Here is a 22,713-nt window from a genome sequence, read left to right as displayed (position 1 = left end):
TTTTCATTTGCCACAAGGTATCTTTGAAGCACCTTTTTTAATTTGAACATAATTCATTAGAAAACATTCTATATTAACACATAACTTCAACATATTAGAATAAGGCATTCATTTTAGAGTTATTTTATTAATAATTGCTGCAGTTTCCTGGAATTTTGTAAAATGATTAATTTTATAGATTTCGATGTGTTCTTTTTGAATTTTTCATTTGCCACAAGGTATCTTTGAAGCACCTTTTTTAATTTGAACATAATTCATTAGAAAACATAACTTCAGCATATTAGAATAAGGCATTAATTTTAGAGTTACTTTATTAATAATTGCTGAAGTTTCCTGGGATTTTATCAATTTATTGATTCTATAGATTTCGATGTGTTCTTTTCGAATTTTTCATTTGCCACAAGGTATCTTTGAAGCACCTTTTTTAATTTGAACATAATTCATTAGAAAACATTCTATATTAACACATAACTTCACCATATTAGAATAAGGCATTCATTTTAGAGTTATTTTATTAATAATTGCTGCAGTTTCCTGGAATTTTGTAAAATGATTAATTTTATAGATTTCGATGTGTTCTTTTTGAATTTTTCATTTGCCACAAGGTATCTTTGAAGCACCTTTTTTAATTTGAACATAATTCATTAGAAAACATTCTATATTAACACATAACTTCAACATATTAGAATAAGGCATTCATTTTAGAGTTACTTTATTAATAATTGCTGCAGTTTCTTGGGATTTTGTGAAATGACCGATTTAATAGATTTTCATGAGTTCTTTTTGAATTTTTCATTTGCCACAAGGTATCTTTGAAGCACCTTTTTTAATTTGAACATAATTCATTAGAAAACATAACTTCAGCATTTTAGAATAAGGCATTAATTTTAGAGTTACTTTATTAATAATTGCTGAAGTTTCCTGGGATTTTATCAATTTATTGATTCTATAGATTTCGATGTGTTCTTTTCGAATTTTTCATTTGCCACAAGGTATCTTTGAAGCACCTTTTTTAATTTGAACATAATTCATTAGAAAACATTCTATATTAACACATAACTTCACCATATTAGAATAAGGCATTCATTTTAGAGTTATTTTATTAATAATTGCTGCAGTTTCCTGGAATTTTGTAAAATGATTAATTTTATAGATTTCGATGTGTTCTTTTTGAATTTTTCATTTGCCACAAGGTATCTTTAAAGCACCTTTTTTAATTTGAACATAATTCATTAGAAAACATTCTATATTAACACATAACTTCAACATATTAGAATAAGACATTCATTTTAGAGTTACTTTATTAATAATAGCTGCAGTTTCTTGGGATTTTGTGAAATGATCGATTTAATAGATTTTCATGAGTTCTTTTCGAATTTTTCATTTGCCACAAGGTATCTTTGAAGCACCTTTTTTAATTTGAACATAATTCATTAGAAAACATTCTATATTAACACATAACTTCAACATATTAGAATAAGACATTCATTTTAGAGTTACTTTATTAATAATTGCTGCAGTTTCTTGGGATTTTGTGAAATGATCGATTTAATAGATTTTCATGAGTTCTTTTCGAATTTTTCATTTGCCACAAGGTATCTTTGAAGCACCTTTTTTAATTTGAACATAATTCATTAGAAAACATTCTATATTAACACATAACTTCAACATATTAGAATAAGACATTCATTTTAGAGTTACTTTATTAATAATTGCTGCAGTTTCTTGGGATTTTGTGAAATGATCGATTTAATAGATTTTCATGAGTTCTTTTCGAATTTTTCATTTGCCACAAGGTATCTTTGAAGCACCTTTTTTAATTTGAACATAATTCATTAGAAAACATTCTATATTAACACATAACTTCAACATATTAGAATAAGACATTCATTTTAGAGTTACTTTATTAATAATTGCTGCAGTTTCTTGGGATTTTGTGAAATTATCGATTTAATAGATTTTCATGAGTTGTTTTTGAATTTTTCATTTGCCACCTTGTATCTTTGAGGCACCTTTTTTAATTTGAACATAATTCATTACAAAACATTCTATATTAACACATAACTTCAACATATTAGAATAAGACATTCATTTTAGAGTTATTTTATTAATAATTGCTGCAGTTTCCTGGAATTTTGTAAAATGATTCATTTTATAGATTTCGACGTGTTCTTTTTGAATTTTTCATTTGCCACCTTGTATCTTTGAGGCACCTTTTTTAATTTGAACATAATTCATTAGAAAACATATAACTTCAGCATATTAGAATAAGGCATTAATTTTAGAGTTACTTTATTAATAATTGCTGAAGTTTCCTGGGATTTTATCAATTTATTGATTCTATAGATTTCGATGTGTTCTTTTCGAATTTTTCATTTGCCACAAGGTATCTTTGAAGCACCTTTTTTAATTTGAACATAATTCATTAGAAAACATTAATTTTAGAGTTACTTTATTAATAATTTTTTTATAGATTTTCATGAGCTCTTTCCGAATTTTTCATTTGCAACCTTGTATCTGCGAAGCACCTTTTTCAATTTCAACATTATTCATTAGAAAACATTCTATATTAACATATTAATCCAACATATCAGTATAAGTTACTTTATTAATAATTGCTACAGAAATTATTTTGACTGTCACGTAAAGACGATTCACCACTTCACTATTAACGTAAACGGTAATTGCCATATTCTACATGTCAAAACATCACTCACCGTTAACGGATATTACCTAGAGTGCAATCAATAAGGTGATTAGGTTATATGGCAAAACTAAACGTTAACATCTTGACAAAACACGAAATGAGATATTATAAACGTAACTTCCCATTTTGCATCCGACAACAGTGTAATTTTTTTTATAGCTAACAAATTATTTTCTTTCTATATTTATTGTGTAAATAACAACTAAGATAACCTAATTCTAATTCTTTTCTCATTATCATAATTGCGTAACATACAATTTTTAAGTAGAGAATTCTATTTAAATAATAAATTTGTCCTTTGCCCTTGAACTGTTTGTAACGCACGCGTAGTATTTTTGTACTCATACTCCTCATACATAACGATTCTGTGTAGATTAAATCGTAGAAATTTAACAACGATATAATTCTCCTTGCAAGGAAATCGAGAATTAGGGTTTGCTGAAGTGAAATATATCCTACAGATTATTGACGATACAAATCTAGTTGAGGCCAAATGCTGAAGTCTGTCGAATCACTTTAGCGAACCTCGATTAGAAAAATCGATGGTATTCACGCTGGATGAAAAATCAAGAGAAAAAAAAAACTTTATTGTTAGTGTTCTTGGACAACTTATACTGTCTTCTGTTACATTAGATGTATCAGTTCATTAAGCAGTGTTAATAACGCTGTGGCGATAGTTTTGCCACAAAATTTAGGATTTTAAAAATAGGTTTGTGTGAATTGGGAATACAAAAAAGCATTCACTATTTGGTTGGACAAATCCTTATTCCTAACATAGACTTTATTGAAGTCCTTACCACTAAAAAGTAAATTAATGTGTGGCGATCTCAATATTGATTATTCCAGTGTGTGTGCTGGTCAAGAATGCCTTCAGTCAAGTTTGGTATGGTCATGGGATTATTTCGGATAATTCCGTGAAATAGGAATTATATTTTGCCGCCTTATCTAAAAAATTTCGGTTCCTCCAATTTTGCGCTGAGATTAGTTTCCAAAGAATATCCTTAACACTTTATTATGACCTTATTGAGTTGCATATCCAATAAGTCTTTCACTGGGGTACGTGTTGAGCAACTAAATTTGAGCGAAACTAAAAAAGAGAGCTGTTACATTTACTCTTTGACTCCGTTTGCCTAATTCGTAAGCACGTTTCTTCTTTGAGGGCTCAATATTTTACAACGCAAAAAAATGCACAATCACTTGCCAATTGAAATAATATTTAATTCCGGGCATTCTGCACCTGGTTCAATTTTGCTATGGACTTATATACTAATTATTACCTATAATTTCGTTAATTATTGTGGTTTTCTTCAGTATATTGAAATTTTATTTTATTCGTATCTTTATTTAGTAATTTTCATGTTTGTCTTTTAGATTTTAGCAGCTTTTGGCTACAAATTTCTCTTTCTCTCATTTTTCGATAGAAAAATTTTCACTCAAAAGAATGTACTGGGCTCTAGCCGAATATGAAGAAGGAATATTAAAAAGTAGAACACCGAGAATTTGTACCCAAGAAAAAGCAGAAAGTCTAGCAAGAAGAAGAAAAGGCAGAGCCGCAGTTTACGAAAGAAACTTAGCATAAAGCATTCTTAAAAGAGTACCGTATCCCGGGAATTAACAAGAAATGGTCAAAAATACTGAAAAAGACGAAAGTGTATTAAATATATCTCACACCAGTTAACACAGATACTAAGATGATGTGAATCCGATACGCCATTACTATGATTTCTAAGCTCGCATTACTACAAGTTTCTTGCTGTTTTCATTTAACCTGGTGGAACTCCATCATAAGCCAATACTCACAGTAGTATTTTCTCTCTCAACCACGAAAGGTAACAAGCGTTTGATATCCATAAAAATCACCCAATCCCATCTCTGTGAATCAAAATTTTTCTATATAAAGAACCTTTCTAAAACAAACTAAAAAAATATAGATGGCTGAACGCCAATGAAATTTTATAGGTGACGTCGATATTTTTGAAATTCCCGCGACCTCGCAAGGTCGAAAATCGCGGTAATTTCGTGCGCAGGAAGTAGGATCAGAAATATCCAACCATCAAGAGCACTTTGTTGTCCTTGAAATACCCAAAATATTGAATCCAGCTGGAGGCACTTGAGAAGAAGAATATCGAGGAGGGAATCAGAAGTAACTTGGACCTTTGTGATATAAAATTTGGGTATCCTGGAAAGAATGATCCATCTCCAATGGAAGAGGATGAGGAAAATGACTAAATTTTTGTGGAATAAAATTGCTTTTCATTTATTTCTATTGTTTTTATTGCTCTTTCGGGATCGGGAAATACGTCGATGCTATCGATTCGGTCAGGCTAGGTTAGGTTAGGTTCCACTCCTGGGAGCTGTAAGACCTTGAAGTTGGTGGAGTGGCTCAGTAACTTCCTCTCTTCTCGTGCCGTCTTGACGGACTGGTGGAGAGGAGTGAAGCTAAGAAACAGCTCAAAAATCCAAAGGATTAAGTGTTGTACGCTGATGCAATGACAATTTGTTGTCCTTCCGGCGTACGACACTCCCGAGGATTGAGGAGGGTGGTTTAGTGGGTGAGAGTCCCACACAAACTCACAGCATTTGCACCCGCCCGCTGTGAGGAAGGCATTAGCTTCCACCCCACCTCTGGGCAAAAAAAAGGTTAGGTTAGGTTAAGTTAAACACACATGCGTCGGTGGAGAAGAGGATGGGTTTTTAGCTGGTAGGCGCCCGGTTAACGGGTAAATCCAGCACACCTGGGACACCTTCCCAGGCGTCTTTAGAAGTTACATGAAATGGGAACCACCACGGACCAACAGAAGAAAGAACAGAGGGAAAGGACCATAGAAGAATAGCAGAGGGAATGGGAAAGTAACCAGATAAAAGCACAATGGACAAAAGTGCTGATCCCGTCAGACAAAGCATGGGTACACTGCAAGCACAGGCAGATAAATTATTGGTTTTCCCAATTTTTGCAGGACATGGATCCTTCAACTAATATTTTCAAAGAATCGGGAAATGATTGTAGGGCATGTAATAGGGAGGATAACGAGAGACACTCTATTTTAGAATGTAGCAGATTTTACAAGAAAAAAATATACTTGGAAATAGAAATTGGTGAGATTCTCACAACAAAGAATGTAATAGGTAAAATGGTGGAGAGTTAGGCAAATTATCGTAAGATTTTAAAGTATATTACTGAAATTGTAAGGACCCAAGAGGAAGAGGACAAGGAAAACTAGGCTACCAACAGTGTACCTGACGAAAACTAGCAATAATGGTACCAGGAGCACTGCTTGGCAAGGAGGTAGAATGTTTAGGGGGTAGGGTTGTAAAGCGAGCCCCACACTATGTAGTGGTCGCAAATGGTTCAGGGCATTTGGTTCTCCTACGCGTGCGTAAATGCATATCAACCACCTCCCAAAAAAAAGTTAGTTTAGGTTAGGTCCGGTGCATCTACTATCGTATTTCTATTTTTCTTTCCTTTTTCGTATTTTCCATATTATAGATTTATTGGTATTGAAATGGGGGCATATATCTTTTATTTTAATTTCAATTTTTTTATTTATCTATGGTCTTTTCTAAACACTGTTGCGCTCCATCAACTCATAGGTCATCCTAATGTATCTAGTGACTACAAAAGTTCAATACGGTGCTGTTTATATCGACAACAACGACATTGAAAATAACCACCAGTGTACAGTGTACCTCGGATTATTATCAGTATTAAAAAGTCCCAAACAATCCTGTCACGTTCATTATTTCCAACCGGACAAAAGAACATAACGGAATAACACGGGAATCGTGATTAAGGAAAACGATGTTTTGGTAGTGCAAACGAGATATCTTTCTAGACGAAATCGTAATCCAAGATGACAATCTAAAGAGAATTTTTACAGATGTTATTAAGAAAAAACGCAGTAAAATCCTGACTCGTTTCTTCGGGGTATATAATTGAATCATTAAGGAACGCAATACTGAAGGGAGTAAGACTGGCTTACTGTTAGTTCTTCTAAAAAAAAGAGAAAAAGATCATGTTTTAAGGGTAAATAGATCCCTAAAGCTTATTTATCAACCGAAGCGTATTAGGTATGTTAATACCGATCATTTAGTTCAATAAAGTGTGAAATTATGGCCGTAAATTGAGATTAGATGATTCGAGATAGTTTTGCTTGGGAGGTATTTACAGTGTTGCCAAAACTTATGTGATGCCGATTTTGCTTACCACTTTAAATAATCATACTTACTACAAGTTAAAAACCGCTATTTTAGAGATACATAAATTATAAAATGGAGTACTAAGTATTTAAAAAAAATAGAAATTCAGATTAGAACATGTAACAGAACGTTAGTTAAAGTAATTAAAAGTTTGTCAGTTGGATAAGAGAAATCTTTTATTTCTATTAGTTTTAAACTTAATTCGCTTCAACCTTTCAAGGATTCAATGGATTTTTCATGTAAAAAGTAATGCAGTAGTTTCCTAAATTGGAGCTTTCTACTTGACGTACATTTAGTCGGTTTTTGAAAAAGGACAAAAGCTAGAAACGATTTCGTACACAAGTCACGTTAACAGAAAGTTAAGACACTACAAATTGTACAAAGTTTATATATATAAAAACATTAGATACAAAATTAAGTAATGAGACTGATTTTTTGAATTTGTTTTATTCCGGTAGACCTACGATCAAATGTCTTCTTCATGGTAATTCCTATTTATAACTTCACAGTATCCTTTCACTCCTTGTAACACTGCTAATACAAGAATATCCTTCAGATGTTCGCATGAAACCATTTTCGAATGTTACAAAATGACGTCCTTTCAAATGAGTTTCAATTTAGAGAAAAGAGAAAGTCAAGAGTACTCACGTCTGGTGAGTAAGTAAGTTGGAAGTTACAGGAATATTTTTTGTTAAATTCCCCTGTTTCCTGACTGATTTTTATAGTCAACCAACAATCTGAACTGATATTTTCTCGGATGCTGTTCACTTTATTATCCGTTCTTGTATTTAGAGGTCTTCCGTTGCTTGATTCACCTTCCATCGATTTTTGTATTTCTGAAAATGCCTTATAACATTGAAATATCTAGGATCTGTGACGAAAAACTTTCTTCGTTGACTTATTGAAATTTTGCGAAAGCTGTACTCATTTTTAGAATTTACTTCAAATTATTATTTCACAAAAGCAATGACTGCGGACAACTTACTGACTCAAATTCGTAGTAAACGTCTATCGAATATCCACCAAAATTACAGGGTTCTAAGTAACATTATTGTAGATTCGAGAAAAAGCAGTTTTAAAATACAGCAACCCCACAAAACTGTGGATATAAGTCAAAAAATGATTATACTCTAATTAGTTTTAGTATTTCGTATTTCATAATGAACTAAAGTAAATGTTTTCTATAAGTATTCTCGTTGCTTGAAATAAATAATATTTTGTTGAAAACATACAACTTTGAGATTCTTGTATACCGTGTCTATATTTTATAAACGTTTCATACACAAAACACAAAAAACACTTTACTCATCAAAAAACAAAAGTATTTATTACTTTATCAATGTAAAAAACTAAGAAAATAGCTTATGTACGAGTACATTTAGTGTAAATAAGAAAAATTCGAAAATCCTTGTAAAATATTTTCAAAATAAATTTTTTAAACATTTATGTTTTTAAACATGAGCAGGGTTCCTATAAGACAATTAATTGAGTAACAACAGAAAACTATAAAATTATTATTTTTTCTTTTTCTTCAATTTATTTTATTTTTAGCTAGAGATACCTTCGTAGTTTTTAATTTTTGTAGTTTCAGACTCTTTAATCTTGTTGGGTGAAAGAAGTTTTATATTTTACCATGGCATGATCTTTGTTAAATTGGAGCATGCAAACTTTAGAATATGGTACTAAGCTATAATTCCAGAGGCGCGCACCTGCTTGCACCACCGGTTGCATCTGCATAACACGATAAGAACTACGTATATTTACTTTCAGTAAACAAAGTACAAGTGAAATTGAAGAAAAATATTCCGTTATCCGTAAACTCTTTTCTATGCAGCTGTGTACTGCTTCTACTTCTTGTATGCAAGAATGACCGGGGACAGAAAATTTCATTGTAACTTTTACCACATTTTTGTATGATCTGAAACTGCGCAACTGATAAAACTGTTTCCATTCTGTGGTACGCAACTATCACTCCAAACCACTAACTTTGTTATGATCAGTGAAAACTTTATTTAGAATTTTATAAAATGTCATTTCCAGCTCTTCCTTGTAAAGTCTTCGGGCATACTGCGCAATATACTTTTTACCCTATTACTTTTAGAAAACAAGTTTATAATATCAGCTTTTGGACACGCGAGGACGTTCTATAGATCAAAACACAAAACACAAAACAGCTGTTTCTTCTTCTCTATAGTTTTTTCGTTCATTCCTCATATTCTCTTTTTCGGTTATGTGGAATTCATATTCTTTTCTTTCATCTTCAGCAACTGTACCCTCTTTTTCTTTAATTTTAATTTGATTTTCCAATTTCTTCCTCACATCAACACATGAAACGTTTTGACATAACCTTAAAGCTGAACTACCTGAGAGAATATTACATAGTTGTTTTTTATAACATACACCAAAACGATTTCGTTAAAACTCTATCTTAAGAACTTGAGAGTTGTATGATTAACCCAATCGTAATGTTTGAAAACATACAACTTTGTAATTTTGTTATTTTAGAGGTTTGTATACGAGCTATCATCTATGCGAGAGTAGCAGAAGAAAGCTTATGAAACTATAGAACCTTGTTAGATTGATTACTGAATTTTTCATAAAATGTAACATAAAACTATGTATTGGGGCGACGACTTGTCGCTCCTCCAAGTGGCGTGCTTCCATTGTTGCCGTATCGAACGCTAGGTTGCGAGTTTCATCACATAATTTCCACGTAAGTTCCGTGGTATCAACGGTAAGCAAAAATATATATTCAAAGAAATGGAAAAAATTACATCTATATGAAAAAATAAACCAAAAGAGCTGTATCTTCTTTTGGTAAATAAGAGCATTTTTATGTGAAAAATGATTTTGTTTTATGGATAGTCCTGGTATAGAAATATTTCCCAACAATTATCGAATTATTCCAATAAATATTTTATTAGTATAAGTCATAAAGGACATAATACATTATATAAATATTTCAATAAATTAAATCTGAAACACCAAAAAACGAAAGAAGTAATATTACATATCAAGTGCCTTGTACTAATTGCGACGCTGTCTACATAGGGCAGACATCTCGGTATTTGGAAAATAGATTAAAAGGTCATCAATACATAAATTCAATTATAAAGATACAAGAATTCTTGAAATGGAATCTTGTACACGAAAAAAAGAATTTTTAGAAATGGTTCACATTCATAAGAATTACAAAGCTATAAATGATAAAAAAGACCTAAATAATTTAAATAATGTTTATAATACTGTACGTTTGAGATGTAAGGACCAAGAAAAAATTAATTTTTTCTGATTAGAACAAAGTTTCAGTTTGATTTTATTCTTATTTTGATTCATGAAGAAGGTGATGTATTGATCAATATAGACGCAAATTGTCAGTGTCAATATCATATTTTGATGAAGACTTAAAGGTCGAAACGTCAAAAGTTATCAGAAAAAAACTAATTTTGAAACAGAAGAGACCTAAAATCAAGAACATTTAGAAACATAAACATATCAAAAGGTCTGAGAAATGAGAAATTAAAGGAATATTTGTCGTCGTCTATCGTTGGAGTTTGAAAACAGATGGAAGAAAATGGCTCCCTGTTGGTGATTGTACTTATTCTGTAAATAGATATGAATTTTAATCTTTACGAAACTTACTTTAAATCTTCGGACTGCAAATAGTATAGCCCCAATTGCAGCGGCAATTATAAATGTCGACGCGGCAGCTAGTAATATGTAAAGCCACGGACCAGTTGTTGATTTTAAAGCACTATCATTGGGTTCTGTTGATCTTCGTTGTTCTCTAAGTCCTGTAACAAAGAAAATATTGTTTACTATATATTGACATCTGCATAAAGGAGAACGTGGAAGAAAACAAAGGCTTCAGGTGAAGTTGTGACTAGACGATAGTTCATAATAGGAACCTTATTATCCTTTTTTAAAATGAGACACACTTTTTCAGTTGTCCACATAACAAAGAAATTCACCTAATTTCAATAAAAAATTGAATGAACAAAACAAAAACTGAGCTACAGTCTTGTATCTAGTGGATATCATCTGAACAAAAAAGCGAGTGGCAAGCCACTTAATTTGAATCAATATTGTCGAAACTAGGAGTAGATTACGTAATATATCCTGTCTAAAGGATAAATAGTTAATCATTCGGTTAGTTCTTAGACCAGCAGAAGAGCAATAAGGAGGGAGTTAATGGCAGTTTAGAAAATTCGAAGGATCAACAGCAGCGTCCTCAACTTCATCCGTATAATGGAGATATAAAACCCAAAAGACCTTATCGAAAGGAAAAACGAGTTTCTAAGTTGAAAAGTACGAAAAACCAAGATCGAAGGTTACAAACTATTTCTGAAGTTTCATTAAAAACAGACAAAAAGGCAGAAAGCTACAAAGGTCTAACGCACTTGTCGAATCCAATTCATAAATGAAGTCTAACAATTTTAATTCTGCAACTAAGCCGGCTAAAAGACTGCGATCCAGTGAAGAGGTTAAGCTTTCTTGGTAAAATGGTAAGAAGACAATGAAGAGGTGGATGACAGTGAAGGGAAAGTTGGTAGTCTCTGACGCAGTTTGCAGTGAGGTCTATGGAGCTCTTGGAGGAAGTAGCCAGGAACTACGACAACCGTGGGCCGGAGGCAAAGTTAAAAGTTATAGCAAAGACCAAGCTACCATTGAGACACATTGTAACAGTATGCATAACTTTGGATATATAAGAAAGGACCGTACTAAATATAATCAAGAATTTGAACCAGCAGATCTTAGAATCAATAACTGGCTTATATAAATATGATAATTTCGACGTGATTTCTTTTAATTTTTGCTGGTACGTTACTGTTATTAACTTCTTCATTCTCTTCATTGTCATATTTATATTCTTTTAACGATTTGATTTATCGGCTTTGTTATCATACAATTCAACATTGACTATAATTATTGGAACTATGGAAATTTGAATTCGGAATCAAAATACGTAATAAATATTTATTACAATTTGAAATTGAAATGAAGTAATTTGAATACGGTAAATAATTTAGCAAGGCGAATCATAAAGAAAATGGAAGAGTCATAACTTAATTCATTTAACGCTTCAAGCTAATAACAGAAACGTGTAGATACGAAATTAATACATAATACATAATTAATTTTTTTTTAAAACACTTTGCGCAAAGTGTACAAAGATATAAAATAACTAATTACATCCAAAGTGCAAAAACTGTGGAAAAATGAGTAGCAAACATCGAAATCAAAACTACGCGATGTGAAACCGGAAGTGTAACCCTTTAACCCAAGTTAAATTAACTAGGTTACGAATAGGCAACACTAAGCTTACCCACAGTGATTTGATTACCAAAAGTGGACCTCCACAATGTGAGCTATGCAAGACAGAACTCACTGTAAAACACTTAATAACTGACTGTCCAAAATTCCAACAATCAAGACACGACAATAACACTAGAGAATAAACACTTGGTAAAAATTGTAATATCCAAAATAAAAAAAAAGTTGATTTTTTACCTCAAGGAAGCTCAAAGCAAAGCTAATGTAAAAACCATGACGGATAAACTGGTTTATTCTAATTTTGTATTGGATGTCAAAAGAGTTCTACATGAATTAGGAAGTGTTGTTGGCAGGTTACAGCTCGGTTGGATGTCCGGTCACTATGACAACCATCAATGATCCCAAAGCTTATTCTTAGTATGAACCTAAGAAGATTGAGATAGTTGGAAATACTTGGAATGAATCAAGCTAAGACACGTATAGTCAGATTTTTTTACGTGTTTTACCGGTCAATTGATCCAATTCGACAGGCGTAAAATGATATCATAACTATGAACTAAGAACTCCAAAGGAAAAAAAAAACATTTAAACATGAATTTGGTGATATGATCAGTTACTTGTACCACGTGAAGATATGATTATTTCAATAAAATTATTTCCAAAACAAATTTCAACTTCACGTTTATTGTTAGCAAAAGAACTTTTTCACTGAAATTGTACATTTATAAGTAAACTTTGTATCTTGTTAAATTTCTTCAAAATTAACGTTTTTTTGGATGTATAATCATCTTCTATATGTTTGGTAGTACATGTTGAGATATGTTTGAAAGAAAAAAACGTTATTATAAAAGCCGTTTCCAACAACCCTCGTAAAATAGTAGTCAAATGTGTGGTAATATATAAATTTTATCTGCTGTCCAAATTGGAGACCGACGTTAATAACCCTCGAAGCAGTATTCTGAATAATTTTGTCATAATGGCTGAACTCAGGCGTGTGAGGAGTAGTTTCACAACTGTTCAAATTAGTACGTTTCTCATGACGTAAATGTCAAGAATTTATATGACAGGATGCTGGTTAGAGTAACTGAACTTTTAGGTTAATTCGACGAGAAATTATCTGTACAGGATGGACGGAACTCAATTAGATATTATTGAATATGTTCAACGTTGCTATAGTATAGTATGGATAAAAATATTATCTTCACACGCTTTTATTAGTTTCATCTTAAGTTTGTAACTGACTGCTGGTCCCAAAAATTAAAGACATCTATGATTTAAGAAAGAAGAGAATGGACGAATTAGGCAATCTTAGAATACAGGTGATTTACGTCAAAATGACGGCCATTGGATAAACAATTATTTGTATTGTCTATCAGGCGTTCCAATTTTGGTTACTTTCTTTTGAGATATGACTCTACTTGTTCTTTTTACCTTAACATCTGTAGTCTCTTGGATCTCGTATTTAATTGTTCCTTTTTCTTCGTTTTCTTTCTTTTTGCGTAGTGAATTTTTACGTTTAATTCTATTTAGTAACTCATCAAATTTCTTCTCTCAGTGGTCTTCATTTCTTTATTTCATCTCTTCTGCAGTGGATCCGGTCAAATCCATTGTTGCCAAAAGTGTATATATAATGTTATAAGATACACGGATGTTGTTTGCAAATTTTCCAACCTAATGAAGAAACAAGACAATTTTTTGCTTTATATACTCTCTTTTCCAGTCTTTACACTTAGTCCAGCAATGCTGTAACCTTTTAAAACCTTCCAAGCAATAGTTGTCGTGTTTTGCCTCGGCCTAGGCGTTTTCATAGGCGATAACGACCTCGTCTGATGAAAATTTCTCTCCCGTAAGTGAAAATTTGAGATTAAAAAACAGGCAAAAGCCACTAGGGGTGAAATTTGGAGAATAAAGTGGGTAGTCAAGCAATTCGTAGATTTTAGCTACAACGATCATCGAAGTATGGGAAAATGCGTTGTCCTCATGAACAAGAACTGTTTTTCTTCAAATGTGGTTGTTTTTTTGAAATTTCTCGCTCTATTTTATTAAGCAATAATGAATTCGTCTGCTATTGTTTCAAGTTTTTGACGTCGATGAATAATATCCCATGATTAACCCAAAAAATGTTAGACATCATCAATATTAGATCGAATTGTTCTAGTATTTCAGGAAGACTTTTTAAGAATGTGACGGGTGTTTGTTTCGAATCTACTATATATATTTTTGCAGAATACAGATCCGAGTATGTCTATTCTCTTTATTTACGATATTTTTGATATAACTGTTATGTTCGGCTTGTTTTAGATGCTTATTTCGAATTCAAAATCCCCTAGTAAGATCATATATTCTTCTCAGTAGTTCTTTTAACACCTTTGACATCAATTATTCTTGCCGTGTATGCCTTGATACTTTCATTCACTCATGTTACCAATTCTCCAGTTACTTTACAAGTTTTGTCAATTATGTATTCAGGAATAAACTGGTCTTTCAAATCTTTTCCTTTTTTGGAAATACGTATAACCGATATTTTTAGAGTTGATGCTATATTTCAATGAGCACACATTAAATGGTAAATATCAAAATACCTTTTTTTACATAGTGAAATTCGGTGTTTCATTAATAGCGATAATTATTCAAATATTATATTAAGATATTAATGAAAGTTTAGAAATAATTATAGTTTATAGCGACCATCACGGATGCTATTTGTATTTGGTATTAACTAATTTTTAAAAAGAAAAATGGAAAAGTTACCTGGCGCCGGTAATGTTTTTAACACCAGCGGGACTGTATTCTTGGAAGGACCTTTTGTATTTATTGAATGTATGGTTGCTGTGTAATCGCGATCAGCTTCCAAGTTTGATATGTTGAAATCCGGCGACGCTAAGGCGGAAAGATTCGCTATGAAAGTGTCTCCGGAAGTTAGTGTCAGTACATACTTTTGTCGAAGACCTGCAAAGAGAAAATAAAACATTTGAGTTGTACAGAAGGCAAGTAATTATAACAAAATAGAAAGATTGGTGTTTGAATATTACAGACAAATAACGTCTTTCATATCATTTTTCACTGTATCAATCTGTGCAAAATGGCTACAAGAAGTTGTAAACGAGTGGCTGACTATTTTTGTTATATATGCGGCCGATTTATTAAAGTGAGAGAGAAAAAGTACAAGTACAAATCAAAACCTAACCTCACATTGTTTATTTCAAATAACACCATATGAAAATGGAATTTTGAATCTTCTTTTGTTTTGAAAAACAAGAAGCAATACATTGCAAGGTGAGGCATTGAAATATGGATGAGGCCAAAGTATTGGAAGTATCTTATGCAGATGATTTGGTACTCATCGCTAAGGACAAAAAAATTACAAATAAAAACATATAATGTAAGTTTTGAGGACGTCAACATGAAGACAAATGAGAAAAAACGAAGGCAATAATTGACGACCCAAAACTACTTTGAACAAACTGAAATGAAACAAAGCTGGATTAGGTAAATAACTTTGAATACTTAGGATCAAAAATAAAGAGATATGTAAGAATTGAGGATGGAATGGAGAGGAAGACTCTTTGGAATAATCAAAAATACCTTTCTAGCATAAAATAGATACCGAAAGAAATAAAAATAAACACTTAATAAACACTTATAGGAAAGAAATATGGATCACACTACAAAGACAATGAAATAAGATACAGAGCATGAACATAGAAGTTAAAACGAGATTGGACAGAAATAGAAATAGGAAAAATCTGTATACAAAACCCATAGGTAACAAAATAGCGGAGGTAAAATGGTTTGGGCATCTTACAAGAAAGATAGGAAAGGTTAGAAGAATATACGAAGCAAGAACAGAAGAAAAGACACAAAAAAGAAGTCCAAGAAAAACAAGAAATGAGGATTAAAGCATTAAATGGAACGAGATAAAAAAATCAATGGACAGAAAAGGATGAAGGATACTTTGGAAAAGTTAAATGTAAAAGGCTCAAGCCTCAGAAGTTGTATTTGTGCAAAAAATATTCATTTTTAAGCGGATAGAGTTTAATTCAATTAATTATTGTGGCTAATATAGTGAGAATAAAAATAGAAAATCAGGAAACAAAAAATACATTTCTTTCAAGTGAAAGTTGTAATGTTTGAAAAGGATTTGAGGTGTCGAAGAAGCTGATGATCCACTCTCAAACACACAACGAAGAACATTTAAGAAAGTATTGGTTAAATAAGTGGAAATGAAACAAAATTCACGTTAAATCGTAAGTCATTGATAATAATATTGATTCCAATATATCATCATGTGTATATCCACATTTTAACTTTCTAATATTCGAAATTCCAAACAAATTTGTTTTTAATTAGTACGTAAACGTAATATTTTGATTACTTCACTGCCATTCATTTCTGTTAATCGAATATATTAAACAGATTTGATTTGTTTACATTTAACTTGATTAACTGATAAATTTTAATAATGACGGATTCAATTGTTAAAATATAATTATTTTAGGAAGTTTGAATATCAGTTATTATGAAATTTGATTAGAAATGTATTATCATAATAACAAATTTGATTTCTAATAAAGTTTATCAAGTAGAACAGATCTGGTTTATGGTAGCAATAAAATACGAGGATTGTCCCAGAAGTACCTGGCCTGACCTAGAGATGGCGGTAGTTGCTTATAAAAAATACTACTGAATTAGAAAGTACACAATCTGTAGAGCATTTGTTTCGAGTTTGAAGACGTTTAGTATTTATTTGACAGCAAGTAATAGTGGACGTTTTCACGGAATTTGTAAAATTGGTCATCGTTATGTGATACAATACTTTTATTTGAAAGGCGTTATCTCAACCAATATAAAAGCTGAACTAGTTCTGAGTGAGACATCTCCTTCGTTATCAATAGTAAAATAATGGGTAGCAGAGTTTAAACGGTGCCGAACGACCTGCGAAGACCAACATCGCAGTGGTCGACCAAATGAGGTGACGACTCCAGAAATGTTGAAGAAAATCCGTAAAGCGGAACTGGATGATCATCGATTGAAAGTGCTTGAGCTAGCAGACATAGTAGGCATTCAAAAAAGTGGGGTATATCAAATATAAACTAATCATTTGGACATGAGAAAGCTGTGCGCAAGAGGGGTGCCACGTTTGATCACGATAGAACAAAATCATCTGAATTTTGGGGCCGTTTGATAATCATGGATAAAACATGGGCTCATCACTCCATACCCCAAACAAAACAATAATCAAAATAATAGATAGAAAAAGGAAAAACTATCGTTCCTCCAAGACAATGCACCAGGCCACACTTATTGCTTATTGCAATGGCCAAAATTACTGAATTGAAGTTTGAATTACCACCTCATGCATCCTATTTGCAGATTTAGCATCCTCGGATTATTTTCTCTTTTTAGATTTGAAAAAATGGCTCGGTGGTCATAGATTTTCCAGCAATGAAGAGGTGATGTCGGCAGTTAATGAGGATTCTTATTATAAAAAGGGTATCGAACTTATTGAACATCGCCGGTTTAAGTGTTTAAGTCAAAAGGAGATTATGTTGAAAAATAAATATATATTTTCCAAAGATGGTGAGATATTTTATTAAAAATCAAGTAAAAAGTTAATGTAGCTCATTTTTCACGTCTTCTTTTGGCACACGTTCCAATAAACCCTTGAAATATCAAAATTGTTTTCCATTATGCCCTCACAATCGGAAATAAACAATTATTTTAATCTTTACATCAGACTTAGATTAACGGTCATAAAATGATTGGTTTTTCATTTGGAATTCTTGTTTCAAAATTCCCAGTAACAATATTTAACTTTTAAATTACTTAAATCGCTTGCAAACAATCCTCAGAGTTATAAGTCGACTAGAACAGCTAGAAAATTGATTATGCCTGAACGGAAATAGCTATAATATATAGAAAAAAAAAAGAAAGAAACGCACCAACAGTAGCATACGATAAAAATCTCATATTTTTAATCAAATTGCAGTTTAGTTTTTAGAAAGATTTGTTTGGAAGTTTCCGGGTTTGCTGGTTTCAAATTGTTAGCGTGAGGTTCGCTTAACCATCAATGCAGAGTCGAGAGATGTAGACGAAATAATCAAGCGAACAAGCAATTGTGACGGTCCATTATATTAGATTAATTATACAGGGTCTTTCAAAACGTTCGCATGCGAGTTATATCACTGCATTAAGCGAAAAAAATCGATTTTAAATCACCAAACAATCACATGTCTATAACGCATAGATTGATCGCAAATTAACAATAAGGTTTAGCCAGTCAAAGCTTGTGGAATGTTTAAGTTCCTCCATGTCGAGAGAGCCATAAAAGTATTTACCTGCTGCTGATAATAATATGAGTCGAAAAAGTTTTACGTACGTTTTAGAAATAAAGGTGAGTTCAAAAATGCGGCAGCAGCTAAATACTTTTATGGCTCCCTCGACCGCTCGATAGGGAGGAACGTTCCACAAGCTTTGATTGGCTAAACCTTATTGTTAATTTGCGATTAATCTATGCGTTATAGACATGGGATTGTTCGGTGATTTTTAATCGATTTTTTTCGCTTAATACAGTGATATAACTCGCATGTGAACGTTTTGAAAGACCCTGTATAATATCTTATCAATAAAGTCTATATATAAACAGTCAGTTGATCCTTCGGAAGTTCAATGAAGTCATGAACACATTAACACGAAGGAAAACGTCAATTAATGATATTTTTCTACGCCCATGTCTGTGAACGTCATAAATCGTGCTGTCAACATTCCTTGTAAATGACATTTGACAATGACATGCACATAATGAGATCTCGTAACATACACGTGCCTTTTGAGAAGAGAACTCAAACTTCTTGGTTTAATTAAATTATAATAAAATTTTTATTCAAATAAATCTTTATTTGGTCTATTTACACAAATTTAGTCAATTAAAAAACATAAAAACTTTTGGCATTCGCGAGATATATTTAGGATTTTGATGCCCCTAAATGTAGGCAGCACAATATGCAATTTATTTAAAAATTGGACACGTTTTCTTAAGTAGCATGTATGAATGGGCGTAGAAAAAGTATAGTACGTAACACGAGTTATAAGCCCATTACGCGTGTATAAAATTTTTCACTCCGTGCGTATTGGGTTACTTACAGCTCTTGTTACGTAATATACTATTTTGTTTGATTTATCTCCACAAAAAAATGCGAGAGGTTTCAAATATGGACTATAAAGGGGCCATTGAATCGACTCGAAATCTGTCTGCTTGGGAACATCTGATTAACGAACACCATGGAGTTATTTGACGTGTGACTGATAGTACTTTGTCTTGATGGAACCAAGTCTATTAAGGTCTCATTGTTACTCCCATGGATTGTTCCGAGTTGCAATGACGGCATTGTAGGTGGTAGCTTATTGGTACCAACAGTGAATAAAGCCACGGAGCACGAAGTATGTACTCATTTTTTATATATTAATTTGTAGACGTTTTGTACAGTTATTTTTTCTATAACGAAGTTATTTTTCAACAAAAAAGTAGTCACCTACCATAACAAATTCCTCGAATTCACTATCATTGAAGTTTCAAGTTCTGGAGCCGAAAACAGTGAGGTTTTGCTCCTGTGTATTTTCAATGACCAAATATTTCTCTTCTCGAGATTGCTGCTAATACTGTCAGTTTATGACTATGCAGAGGCGTCTGGTGCTTGGGACTGGGCTTCTGACTGTTCCAGTAGTTCCAGTAACGACAATTCTGACGATCTACAAACCCATTAATATGGAAACATGTCACATCAGAGAAGAAAATATTGTCAAAACTGGAATATCCATTGAGCATTCCATAATCAAATGTTTTGAAGTCGTTTTCAATTCTTGTTTTAATTGCAGTTTGTATGGATATTGTTGAAGATCAAAGTTTAAACTTCATATTAGACAAACGATCTCTTGCGAGGAGACAATCTTGGATCTTCCCGCACATACCGCATAACAATTTCAATATTATCTTCCGTCCTAGATGTTTATGACGACTTTTTGCTTGTGGTTTAAACATTGAACCAGTCTTTTCTAAATGCTTTGTCCATATTTCTATTAAATCAGAACACCGAGCTTCACCAATTCGCTGTAGTCTATATTCACGATTCTTGTTGAAGTGATTCACTGTAACTAAAACTCCACGAGCGTGCCGACGTAAAGATAGTAAACTCCCACCGCCTTCGCGCTTTATATGCTGCAAAAAAGCTGATGTAATATTATACTCCACCACCCCGTATTTAATAAAGATAATTGAACAGATATCAATATGCGCCGCGTCTTACAGCCTTACCGATTAAGAATCTAATTAAACCCTCGAAAAAATTAGAAAAAAACCTTCGTCCTATATTGCCGCTGCTTCATAATACATTCTTAGACCGTTAGAATGCTGAATTAATTCCCTTTAAACGACGAAATGAACTGTAAATGCATGCAACCCGCAGTCTTGGAACGCTGATTAAATGCTCGAATTCAATGTGGCTTACGCTGAATTCAAACTATCAACGATCCATTGTTACCGTCATAATACCATCGAATTACAGAGTTACGGTTATATTGGCATCACTGTTATATCCATTGGGATAACACTACACCCAGAATAACTAAACGGATAAAACACGAACATATGTTAGTTTGTTTATGTCGGAACGAAGGAACTACAAGGCATATATAATTAATGATATTTGTAGATTTGTTTCGGTGGAAAACTTTGAGTTGTTAGTTAAAATAATTTAAACTTTTAAATAGGATTACGAACCCTTGCAGGGCCTAGTTGCTGAGATTGAATTGTTGGAGAATGTATCGTTAAATATTAGACATCACATGTGGTTTCAACACGATCCCTATCTATCGGGGAAAAAATAATATTACCAGCTGCCAAAAACATTGTAAATTGCGTTTTGGAGGAAAAACCAAGCAATTGGATTTTGCTTCACTATGTACGAAAGTACCGATGAACAAAATTTTGCCCAGTCGATGATTTTAGATTTAGATTAGAGTACTTGTGCAGTAGTGGTTTAAAACGAACGTGTGCTATAAATTGTTGCAAGAGGTCTTCGGGGACAATTCTCTATCTAGTACGCGTGTTTTAGAGTGGTGTAAGCGCTTTAGTGACGGCCGAGAGAGCACTGAAGATGACCTGCGCCCAGGTAGCCCTGTGACTCTCTAAACAGTGATCAAAATCAACCAAATTGTGCGTGTAGATCGTCGAATGATTGTCGATACCGATAAAGAAACGGTTAGAGAAATTTTACACGAGGAATTACACATGACTGTGTAAAGTTGATGCCAAAAAATGTGACTCTCAACTAAAAGCTCTTGCGTCAACGTTTCTGCTCAGATTTCCTTGAAAGGTTATAAAAAGATCTGATTTGAAAGGAACCCGATTTGAGTCGATGGAAGTGGAAAAGCATAAAACGTCAGAGCTCCTAAAGGCCATCACCAAAGAAGACTTCCAGCACTGTTTAGATCAATGGAATAAACCTATGGAAAGATGTGTGGCGAGGGAAGGGGAGAATATTGAGGGGAGAATTAGAGTGTAGGATAATTTTTATAATAAAACTCTTTTTCGTAACCAATCTCTTTATTTAATAGTCAGGCCGCGTATTTCCTAAACCGTGCGGAAATCAAATAGGTCTCTGTCTGAAAGTTACCTTTGTTTTTACCACTAAATCATAAAGCGCGATAAAATATAGGGTTTCATTTAAAATTTCAAAGTTGATGTTGATATAAACCATTGGGGTATAATCCTAGAGTCAATAATCTAATAATTACTTTAAATACAAAGAACTTTTATCATTTTTTTGATAACTCTTACAGGTTTTGAGAAAATTATATGGGTAACCTTATGTTTGACACCATGTACAATAAAGAGATCTGATTTTCGTGAATGTTTGGCTTCTGGTGGATCCCTTTTTCCAACTTTTTTTCATTGATAGCGCTTTTTTATTAAGGAAATGTCCTAATGAAATATTTCGCATTTTTCGTCATACACAACACTCAAATTCTCGGCGAAGAAATCCAGATGAGGGTGCGGGCTATATATTTTTAAAGACCTATTACATCCCAAACCTTTATGTGAAATTATAAGTTCATTGATTAAGTCTTTGTTATTGTCTTTCCAGAACATTCAGCTTTCCTTCGAAGTTTGTATCCTTCATGAGCTCCCGTAGTTGTGGACCAGTAAATATTCCCTCAATTTTTGTCTCGTTGGATCATTTTTAACATTCTTCTACCCTGGAGTAGGTGACCCAGGCTTGGGCCTTACTTTCTTTGTGTATCGACTTTTTCTGTCTCTGCTGTCCGAATGATTCAGCAATATTTTGAGCAATCAAGCTGTAACCCAATATTCTATAGCTTTTAGTGCAACTATGAATAATTAAAATGATTACTTTATACATTTCTGAAGTATAGGAACTAAGGGAAACTTATTTTTAGGGTTGAAATACACTTTTTTTTATTTACATGTTGTGGATGATTTGATAAGTAGCGAAATAGATCGAAACGTCAGTTTTTCA

General features: G+C 32.7%; 1 protein-coding gene across 3 annotated transcripts in view; it reads right to left on the bottom strand.

Moving 5' to 3' along the window:
* Nucleotides 1-22,713, bottom strand: part of LOC130893358 (hemicentin-2-like) — a 482,155-nt gene that overhangs the window by 7,199 nt on the left and 452,243 nt on the right. For all 3 annotated transcript variants that reach the window (XM_057799386.1, XM_057799387.1, XM_057799388.1), the window contains 2 exons: nt 14,930-15,127; nt 10,547-10,698 (listed from right to left, as the gene is read on the bottom strand). In XM_057799386.1, the coding sequence (XP_057655369.1) occupies nt 10,547-10,698; nt 14,930-15,127 (350 nt within the window). The remainder of the gene's footprint in view (nt 1-10,546; nt 10,699-14,929; nt 15,128-22,713) is intronic.

Source organism: Diorhabda carinulata, chromosome 4 (genome assembly GCF_026250575.1).
Source record: "Diorhabda carinulata isolate Delta chromosome 4, icDioCari1.1, whole genome shotgun sequence".
In the NCBI taxonomy this organism is placed as follows: domain Eukaryota; kingdom Metazoa; phylum Arthropoda; class Insecta; order Coleoptera; family Chrysomelidae; genus Diorhabda; species Diorhabda carinulata.
This window is presented reverse-complemented; position numbering and strand designations above follow the sequence as displayed.